This window comes from Gavialis gangeticus, unplaced genomic scaffold, assembly GCF_001723915.1.
Source record: "Gavialis gangeticus isolate Ggan-Ray unplaced genomic scaffold, GavGan_comp1, whole genome shotgun sequence".
NCBI lineage: Eukaryota > Metazoa > Chordata > Crocodylia > Gavialidae > Gavialis > Gavialis gangeticus.
In genome coordinates, this window is record NW_017729011.1 from 3,616,270 (window position 1) to 3,627,221 (window position 10,952).

The 10,952-nt window shown below is 48.9% G+C and overlaps 1 protein-coding gene across 1 annotated transcript; it reads right to left on the minus strand.

Moving 5' to 3' along the window:
- Positions 1-6,844: 6,844 nt before the first annotated feature.
- Positions 6,845-7,408, minus strand: LOC109292720 (RING finger protein 223-like). Its single transcript, XM_019510278.1, has one exon. The coding sequence runs from the start codon at positions 7,406-7,408 to the stop codon at positions 6,845-6,847; it is 564 nt and encodes a 187-aa protein (XP_019365823.1).
- Positions 7,409-10,952: the final 3,544 nt, after the last annotated feature.

Below are 10,952 nucleotides of genomic sequence, written 5' to 3' on the forward strand. Positions count from 1 at the left end.
GACCATGGATGACAAGTTCAGAAGCACCCATTAGATGAAGCCGGTTGACGAGAGTGATTTGCTGTGGCATTCTCCAGCCATTCCCCAGCTCTCTGGTAAAACAGCACCTCCTCCCACTACCCCTGTCTGCTGCTCTCCCCTTGCCTAATGCATCTTGAAATCAGATATCATCTCCAACAGCTACTTGCCATCTTCCATAAAGTTTGTTCTCCTATCTCCATCAATGGAAGTGACATCTTGCAAGACACTCAACAAGGATACTCAGCTACAGCTCCTGGAAATGCCTTTGGAGCTTCTGAGTTACTCATTCCAAAGCTGACCTGGCATGCAAGAGCCACTGTCCCAACCAGCTGGTAACTTTTCCGTGCCCATATGCCATTGTTAGTGCTCTCTGATGTGTCCATAGTATGAATATGACTCTCACAGTTGCCATTCAGGATGGAGTGTTCTGGCAATGGACCACTATTCTGTCTCTAGTAAAGATCAGAAATAAGCACAGGAACTCTGGCAAATGCTGGCTGTTATGAGACCACTACCTACCAGTAATAAACATGAAAGCCATGACTGTCTTTCTAAGGGAGATCATTTGCTCATGCCACACCTCTAGCCTAAAGCAGATAGAGGCTGCTGGAACTTTTCCAGTATGGAGCACCCTTGTTTGCACACAGCAGAAGGCCTCTGGACAGGGCAGCCAGCCTGATGCTTCTCACAAGCAGAAATACTGCTTGGGTACATTCACGTGGGCTTTACTCCAGAGTAGACTAATTAGCTCCACAGTAAAGCATCACTGTCTACACATATGCAGGTATTAGGATGCAGTAAACTAATTAACTCCACCATAAGATAAGTACTATCTTATGGCAGAGAAAGTAACTGCAATAACATGCATATCCATGTAGATCGTGATGGGTTGGCTGGGGCATCAGGATGCTAAAGTGTGGGGGCTGCCTGCTGGCTAGCCACACAGCTCCGCAGGTCCTGCACCCAGCCTGCCCCTCCATCACACAAAGCCGCCACCTGGAGCCCAGGTGCATCCTTTAGATTAATGCCTGGCTATCCAGGTGGTGTTGCCAGCAGGGCTTTGACTTCCTTGACCGTGGGATGATATTCCAAGAAGAAGGCTAGGAAAAGATGGGATCCGTCTGATGAAGAGAGGGAAGAACATCTTCACAGACAGGCTCGCTAACCTAGTGAGGAGGGCTTTAAGCTAGGTTTGCTGGGAGATGGAGACCAAAGCACAGAGGTGAATGGGGAAGTCGGTGACCTGAAGGAAGCGCAAGCAGGAGGGGGTAACAGGGGCAGTGTTCTTGTTCTTCCTGTGAAATCAGGGCAATCGACTAGTTACCTCAGGTGCCTGGACACGAATGCATGGAAACAAGCAGGAAGAATTGGAAGTCCTTGCACAGTCATGGCACCATGATGTGACTGGAATAACAGAGACTTAGTGGGAACTCGCATGACTGGAGCACTGTCATGGATGGGTATAAACTGTTCAGGAAGGAAGAACAGGCAGGGGAGAAGAGGAGGAGAGTTGCAATGTATGTAAAAGAGCTTGAGGCTCCAGTACAAAACTGGAGACAGGCCTCTGGAAAGTTTCTGGGTTAAGGCTACAGTGGAAAGCAACAAGGGTGATGTTGTGGTGGGTGTGTGCTATAGACCACCAGACCAAGAGGAAGGGATGGATGAGGCTTTCTTCAAACAGCTAGCAGAAGTTTCCCAATCACAAGCCCTGGTTCTCATGGGAGACTTCAATCACCCTGATGTCTGCTGGGAGGGCATTACAGCAGTGCACAGGCAACCTAGGAAGTTTCTGGAGAGTGTTGGGGATAATTTCCTGGTGCAAGTGCTGGATTGGCCAACTAGGGGCCGTACCCTTCTTGACCTGCTGCTCACAAACGATGAAGAATTGTTGGGGAATGTATTGCTAGATGGCAACTTGGGTATTAGTGACCATGAGATGATTTCAGTTCAGGACCCTAAGGAAAGGAAGGATGGAGAACAGCAGAGTAAGGACCCTGGACTTCAGAAAAGCAGACTTTGACTTGCTCAGGAAACTGATGGGTAGGATCCCCTGGGAAGCCAGTCTCAGGGGGGAGGAGTCCAGGAGAGCTGGCTGTACTTTACAGAAGCCTTACTGAAGTGCAGGAACAAATCATCCTGACACACAGGAAGACTAGCAAGTATGGCAGAAGACCAGCTTGGCTTAGTAGGGAACTCTTCAGTAAACTAAGTCACAAAAAGGGAGTTTATAAGAAGTGGAAACTTGGACAAACAATTTGGGATGAATACAAAATTATTGCTCAGGGATGAAGTTAGGAAGGCCAAAGCGCAATTGGAGTTGCAGCTAGCAAGGGATGTGAAGGGTAACAAGAAGAAGATCAGAGAAAGTATGAGTCCCTTATTGAATGGAGGAAGCAACCTAGTAATAGAGGATGCAGAAAAGATTGAAGTACTCCATGCCTTTTTCAACTCAGTTTTCACAGGCAAGGTCAGCTCCCAGATTACTGCGCCTGGCAGCACAGTTTGGGGAGGAGGTGAACATCCAACAGTAGTGAAAGAACAGATTAGGGACTATTTAGAAAAGCTGGACATATACAAATCCATGGAGCCAGATAGGATGCACCCAAGGGTGCTGAGGGAGTTGGCTGATGTGATTGCAGAACCACTGGCCATCATCTTTGAAAACTCATGGCAATCAGATGTCCTGGATGATTAGAAAAGGGCAAAAATAGTGCCCACATTTAAGAAAGGGGAAAAAGGATGCAGGGAACTACAGACCAATCAGCCTCACCTCGGTCCCTGGAAAAATCATAGAGCAGATCCTCAAGGAATCCATTTCTATGCACTTGGAGGAGAAGGTGGTGATTAGGAACAGTCAGCAAGTCATGCCTGACCAACTGATTGCCTTCTATGATGAGATGACTGGCTCTGTGGATGTAAGGAGACCAATGGCTGTGATATATCTTGATTTTAGCAAGGCTTTTGATATGGTTTCCTACAACATTCTCACAGGCAAACTAAGGAAGTACGGGCTGGCTGGATGAATGGACTGTAAGGGGGATAGAAAACTGGCTGAAGCATTGGGCTCACAGAGTAGTAATCAATGGCTCAGTGTCTAGCTGGAAGCCAGTCTCAAGTGTAGTGCCCCAGGATCAATCCTGGAACCAGGTTTGTTCAGTACCTTCATCAGAGACCTGGAAGATGGCAGAGTGCACCCTCAGCAAGCTTGCAGATGACATCAAGCTGGGGGAAGTAGCGGATACGCTGGAGGGTAGGGCTAGGATTCAGAAGTGACCCAGACAAATTGAGGATTGGGCCAAATGAAAATTCATGAGGTTCAGCAAGGACAAGTGCAAAGTCTTGCACTTAGGGTGGAACAATCGCATGCACCAGTACAGGCTGGGGACTGACTGGCTAAGCAGCAGCTCTGCCAAAATGGACCTGGGCGTTACAGTGGACAATAAGCTGAATATGAGCCAGCAGTGTGCCCTTGTTGTAAAAAAGGCTAATGGCATACTTGGCTGCATTGGTAAGTGTGTTGCCAGCAGGTCAAGGGAAGTGATTATTTCCCACTATTCAGCACTGGTGAGGCCACATCTGGAGTACTGTGTCCAGTTTTGGGCCCCCCACTACAGAAAAGATGTAGACAAATTGAAGAGTCCAGTGGAGGGCAACAGAAATGATGAGGGGCTGGAGGACATGACTTATGAGGAGAGCGAACTGGGCGTAGTTAGTCTAGGGAAGAGAAGACCGAGAGGGGATTTAATACCAGCCTTAAACTAACTGGAGGGGAGTTCCAAAGAGGATGCAGCTAGACTGTTCTCAGTGGTGGCAGAAGACAGAACAAGGCTCAAGTTTCAGCAAGGGAAGTTTAGGTTAGATATTAGGAAGAATTTTCTCACTAGAAGGGTAGTAAAAACACTAGAACAGGATACCCAGAGAAGTGATGGACTCTCCATCCTTGGAGGTTTTTAAGACTCAGCTAGACAAAGCCTTGGCTGGGATGATCTAGTTGGGGATGGCCCTGCTTTGAGCAGAGGGTTGGACTAGATGACCTCGTGAGGTCCCTTGCAACCCTAATTTTCTATGATTCTATAACCCTCCATGCTCCCTGCCAGCCCAGGGCTGCTCTGCCCCAGCGCAAATTGTTGCTGTCCTGGGCGCATGTGTAGATGCTGCATCTGGGAGCAGCTGACTCTGTCTCAGGCTGCTCTGAATTTTATTGTGTCCCATTAATTTCATGTGTTGATGCACCCCTTGTGTTGTATTTCTAAGCTGAACTGACTTCTTTACGCTGTTTCCTAGCTTTCTAATGGGGTGATGCATTTTGCCACTCAGGCACTACAGCCAGTGAGACCACTAGTGCAAAAAAGGACAGTTCCCTTTCTACAGTTACATGCACACACTTACTATTTTATAAAATCAACACAAGCATTTTGCAAGTAGTCAGAACCAGGCATCACCTGGTAGAAAAGAACATGAAGGCGAGTCCCATGGCCCCATAGCTCCTCATATGCATTACAACTTTCCCATAGTAGCAGGAACATCTCTGTGGGGGCTGGTGGTCTAGCAGCTGGTGTGGGGGGGAGAAGAGTTTGTACATTGGCAGAAAAACAAATACATCTAGTTCTCCTTTAGCTGCCAAGTTACTGTTCCCTGTCTTGCATTGTAAGCTCCTTGGGGGAGGAGCTTCGTCTCTGTATTCTGGGTAGTATACAGAGGTGGAACTGTGCAGTACCCAGCAAGGTGCGTCATGGTTTGACTGGAGTTTCTACACACTCCTGCTATACAGATGATGATAAATTATAGCCCTTTTTAACTGCAGAACTCAGACGGGAGGGCACTGTTGTCTCTTTTACATAGATGGGGCAACTAAGGCACAGTGAAGTGACTTAGCCATGGTCAACCAGTCAGATATGCAAACAGAGCCCAGCTCTCTTGAACGCTAGTTTGGTGCCCTCTCAGGGCCCCTCTTTCTGCCTTCCCTTATGTTTTCTCTTCATTGAGACATAGCCCCAGTTCTCATATTGATGACTGGAGTTGTGAGGCTGTGACTGAGTCAAGTTTCTCACTGTGCTGTTATTTTGCAGAAAGCTCTTAGGTTTTAGAACTCATCGCAGTCATCCGGGGCTGGGACCCATCGCTCCAAACACCGGAAACATGGGAGAGGCGAGTGTCTGCTTTCTGTGCCAAGTGGAACACACAGTCAAGCTCCCCGGTCAATCTGCGAGCTGGCAGGAGAGGAGCTGCCCAGAAGCAATGCTTTCAGTGCTAGGCATGGTAGAAAGAGGCTGTGGCAGCGAGAAGTAAGCCCAAATGGTTTCATGGGAAATATGAGATCCATGGCAAGGCTGTGCTTCTCCCTCAGCCTCAACATAAGGAGCAGAGGAAATCCTGGTCTTGAAGCTCCAGGACACTTTGACCTTGACATTACTATGCGGGCTGGGCTCCCTTGGTCTCCCACCAGAGGCTGATGATACCTCTCTACACCAGCTTTCTCTCCTGCCTTTTAGCCCAACAAAACTGCAGCATGGATAAGGCTGGTCCTGAGTGAACAACCTCCCTATTGGTGCCAAGAGTCTGCCCCAGCTAAACAAAACAACAATTGTATATTGGGGGGTGGGAGGGAGGAAGTGTAGAAATCCCACTGCATGGGAAATTGCTGTATCTTGATGCCTCTTGTGCAGGTTTTCAGCATCTGGGCAGTGTTGTGAGGCCAGGAGCAAGATGGCATCACTATCCATGCCCTCTAACAACCCTCTGCATCTGGTGCATTGGGCAGCTGATGTCATATGTTTCTAAACCTGCTTCCTTCCCCTACCTGCTAGGGGTCTGTGTGCTTTTGTCTCCCTTCCTTTCCCAGCGTGGATGAGAAAGTTTTGTTCAGGAACTTGCCCTGAATCCAGAAGTCTGGAATCAGCCCATGCCCTAATTCTTCCTAATAGTGCTCAGGCTTTGGGGTAATACCATATTTATTCACACACCCCTGAATAAGATGTGCATGTTGTTCTGGGAAGGCAGCAGAATGAAGAAGAAAAAAGACTGTTCCTTGAACATAAGTTAAGTAACTTGATATAACAAGTTATAAAATAAAGAAAACTGTGTTGTTCCACTCATGACCACATGCATTCACATATGCCACCAGACTGATTCAGTCAGCATGGGCACACAATCTGAAATGGCAGTAAGCCTGTGTGAAGTAATGACATCAGTTCACCTACGAATACACCGAAACATACTTTTAATCAAACTGCTCAGAAATAAGTTCTCATTGAAGATGCACCTCCTCGGTTTTTGTTCACTATTTTTGGGGGGGAAAGGGTGCATGTGTATAAATATGGTACTTCTCTGGAGGAAATGTTGTTCAAATGCTGAAAGTATCTTCATTCACCAAAGCCAAGATCCTGCAGTGCCTGCAACTCAGAAACACATTGGAACCAAACTAAGACGTGGGCAAAACAAAAGCAGCATCCTTGGCTTCCGTAGCATCAGACTGACTGACTAACCCTGGATGTGGAAACCTACCCAGCACTGGGACTGCAGTACCCTTCTGCCCAGCAAAGTGGCCAAGGCCTGTGCTACTCCAGTAGTCGTGGCCCAGAAACAGAGAGGCTCCAATTTCTCGTATTCCCTTTCCAGGTGATTCCAGTAACAAATCCAATCATCAGATTGCTTGAGGTCCTTGCCCCAGTCTCTTCTAGGGGAGCAGGGTGGCAAGCCCACCATGTTGTGAGTGAGCAGAGGCTGTTGGATGGCTAGATGCTCCACCCATTGCTCAGACTGCTGCTCTGGGCCTGGTCTGCCAGCTGGGTCCCTGCTTGGCATTGTTGTGCGAGGGGTCTGGTCACTTGTAAATCAGTGACATGAGTAAAACAGTCAGTACGCCCAGCAGGACTGTGACCCAAAACACCCTGATGCGATACTCCCACAGGGCATGGCACAGCTGTCTGCACATGGACAGATGGAGGGGACGGTGGACGTGGATTAAGTCTGCCAAGTGGGTATCTCGAGGAGCCGGGTTGTGCAGCAGCTCCACTGTAATCAGCATCTCAGGGCCTTCTTCCCTGGCACTGACTTGACCACTTGACAGAGGCTTTTGGATGCAGTAGAGCTTGTATCCATCCAGCCAGACCTCCTGCAGTGTCTGCATCCACGGAGGGAACTGGGTGATGACAGCCATGTTTGGCAGGAGGTTGGGGACCCCTCCGTGGGGAATGGACACACTGGCTCTGCAGAGAGGGCACTGGAGTGCCTGGGATTGTTTCAGGAAGACACACAACCTGGAGAGGCACTCCAGGCAGAAGGTGTGGGAGCACGGCAGGAGCAGGGGCGTCTGGAAAATGTTGTCATAGGGGACGTAGCAGATGGGGCACTCAGGAATGGGCTGTTGAGGCTCCTCTGGCTCCATCTGGGTTGGGGTCTGAGCCCTCTGGCCCTGTCCAGAGCCTATCCACAGCCCTTTGCAGCAGCAGTAGCAACATCCCAGGGCTGCTTAGGCTGAGGGGCACCTCCCTGGGAAGCAGGGTTTAGCAAGTGCAATCAGAAATCCCAGCAGGGAGAGCAGCTCTCCCTGCCCCTTGTCCCACCTTGCCTGTTGCTGCTGCATCTCCTTGGTTGGGGCACTGCCCGGCTCATGCTCCTTCCTCAGCCCAGGCGGCCCAGTGAGCAGGAGCCCAGCGCTGCTCCGTCTGCAGGGCCAGCCTGTTGTGAGTTTCTTTGCCTAGTAACCGACATTTAGCTCTAACTTTCTCCGAGCCAGGGTCAGTTAAGTCCCTCCCTCCTGACATAGCAACTCTGGCTCGGTGCGCACACAGCCAGCTTGCTTACTAGCACACAAAGGAGACAACCTGCTCTTCTCTCAGCCAGCTCTGGAAACTCCCTCAATGGGGGCGGGCACACTCCAGCTCGGGAGTCCCTTGATCGGGGTGGGCACGCAGCCCCTTCAGACAGGCTAGTCAGCACAGCATGGCCCCAACTCAGGCTGCTAAAGCTTTCCCATCCTTTTTGTGGCACTGGGCCATGCGGCACAAACACGAGAGACCTTGTTGTCATAGTCAACAATATACCCAGGGAAAAGCCAAGCTGTTGCCAACCCATGGGCAAGGCCCCTAAAAGGTGTGGCAGGCAGCAGAAATGGGAAAGGAGGGCGTCCCAGGCCTTGATGGCCACCGGAAGAAGTTTCAGGGACTAGACCGTGAGCAAGGTGCAAGGAGACTACTTCATTGTAGGGCCTGAGAGAGAAAGAAAAAGCAAAACCAGACAAGAACAAGAAGAGATGAAAAGAGACCAGTCACTTCTGATAGCCCAGCCCCTCCCAGCTCACTGCTTATCCTGCTGACCGGGGAGGGTCCCATGTCAGAGCAATTGGGAAGACAGATGGGTCTGTGCTAATTAGAAGGCCATTAGTATCCTGCCCTGCCAGTGGCAGAGTCTGCAATGATCTGCCTGCTAGTGTGACAACACAGGGCACTAATGACAGCTGCTTTCGGACTCCACGAGCTGTTCTCTCCTACCCAGGACGTGACAGCTGGTTCTGAGTCTGAACCTTATAAAAGATAGGGCGGCTGCTGCACTCGCCGCAACTGGAGCAGTCAGTGTGTGATCAAAAAAAATTAGAACTTCATATATGTGACACATCCTGGCTGAAGCTTGCTTGGATACTCCCCCTTAGCCTCTGCATACATCTCAGGCTCTTGGACATGTATTGCCAGAAGGCAGGGTAAATATAGACTAACTAAGACCCATATGGAGCACAAGCTTTTATGAACAGAGGTTCACTTCATCAGATGCTGTGGAAGGACAGCATAGAGCGGTGTCTATAGAGAAGTGTCTTTTCACAGCATCTGATAAAGTGAACTTGAGGTCACAAAAGCTTGTGCTCTGTATGGACATTAGTTAGTCTACAAAGTGCGTATCTACCCTGCTTTCAAACTAACATGGCTAACTACTTCTCAACATACTGCCAGTCACCAGTCTCTGTTTGTCTTGAAGACTCCCTATGATGACAGATACACAAGTGTCTAGGCACCAAGCAAGTGATGGGATCTTCCGAACCCTGGGAGCCCTCTGTAATGATCCTCGATGTAGATACAAAGCAGGAGGCTGAAGCACAGGACATCTATTCTGGCTGTGCTGCTCTTTTCTGAAGCACTTGAATCTGGATTTCCCTCAGACTTTGGTGTACTTTTAGCTTTGCAGGGAACAGTGATGGTGCAAGACTCCAGCACAGGGATGAAATCATTCTTAGCACAGCTTTTAATACCAAGCATTCCCCATCTCTACGCCTTCTACAGCTCACTGAGCCAATTAAACATTATCATCTGCTACAAGTCTGGGTTCTTTAATAAGCATTTGTGGCACACCAAGTCTCTAGCCTGACCAAGGAACTTAAGAGACCAATGGATCTACCAGACAGAAAATTGAATGCTAGGTGAAAAATTCACCCTGTTTGAGCTGAAAGCTGCACCCAGCCAATTGTCCTCAGAGTTGCATCAGGATCCTGACCCCCGTACTAGATAAAAAAGCTTGCTGAGTACAAATGTTCCCCAAATACTGCAGGGCAGTGCAGAAGAAGAAAAGCTACAGATTTACTGCAGTGATATTCAGAATTACAGTATCACCAATAACAAATGATTGAGGCAGCAAGGTATGTTCAGGGAACGTCCATCTCCGAATTGCTTCCTTGCTTGTGTAGCCCTGGCAGCGGCACTGCTCACAGCCATATCCAAATTTTTGGGATCCTGGGGTGCCAATAGGTCTTGGTCTATTCCCACTCCATCTACAGGCTGGGAGCACCATACACTGGAGTGCTGTCCCGTGGTCTTTCCCACACCAGACCACACACTAAATAACTATTTACAATAAATTTATTATTTACAATAATAACTGAGAGACTGACAAATTCAACATCCCATAAATAACAAACAAATATTTTCAATGAGCTCAATAATAATCAGCATAGAGCAGTGTAATAATAATATACCAGCAAATACTTATCATATAACAAAAGCAATTATGTTATTGACTTTAACACTCAGGCAACATATAACAGGTATATATACTTAATCAGCCAGGTCTCCACAAAATCACTCTGCCTGCAGCGGAGTAGCCCACTGTGGCGTGGCTGCGGTGGAGCCCTGAGGAGCGGTGCTCGCTCTGCCTCAGAAGAGGGGTGGCAATGCTGTCGTCAGGACAGAAGATGGGGGTACCTGTCAGGACTTTGGGTGTGGCTGCTGTGGAAACCAAGGTTTCTTCCCTTTTCCAGTATTTTCTGGGTGCCTGCAATCAATCACACCATTCCCCAGACACTTCCCAGGGCAGCTTCCCTGTGTTTGGCACCTGGAGTGCCCCTTCCCAGCTGTACTGTGGTGAGCTCTCTGCTGGAGCTCCCACACAGCTGCAATTCCCTGCTGCTTTCTCCAGCTCTCCCAGAAAACCTCCTCTAGCAACCCCCATCCATGATTCCCCCCAGTGACTCCCTGCACTCAGGGATCTTAAGACTCTGGAGAGAAACCCGTTTGCACAACCCCTGCTCCTTTGGTAAAAATTACCAGGCAATCCTGGGTACTCATTAGCTGGTGGCTTCTCTACTCTCAGTAGCAGCTCACTCAGTCACAATTCTTCTGCCAGCCCTTCTCATCACAGCTTTAGCTCGCCTCTCCCCAGCTAGTCTCCCCTGGTTTTTACCCGGCTTCCTGCCCTGGGGTTCCAGCTGTCCAAGCACGTGCATGGATCCTGTGTGCACAGCCTGCTGCACATCCTTGTCCCAAGAGTGCAAACACCTAGACTGAGTTTGCAAGCTCTAAGGAAACCCTTCAGCACCTTTACACTTGTGAATAATGGTTGAGTGAGAGTTGGGCATCAGCTAAGGCTGAAGAAAGAGCATCAAGGATAGCCTGTGACAGAAAAGACCAATTAAATCCTGACAATAATGATTTAAGAGTAGCAAGTTT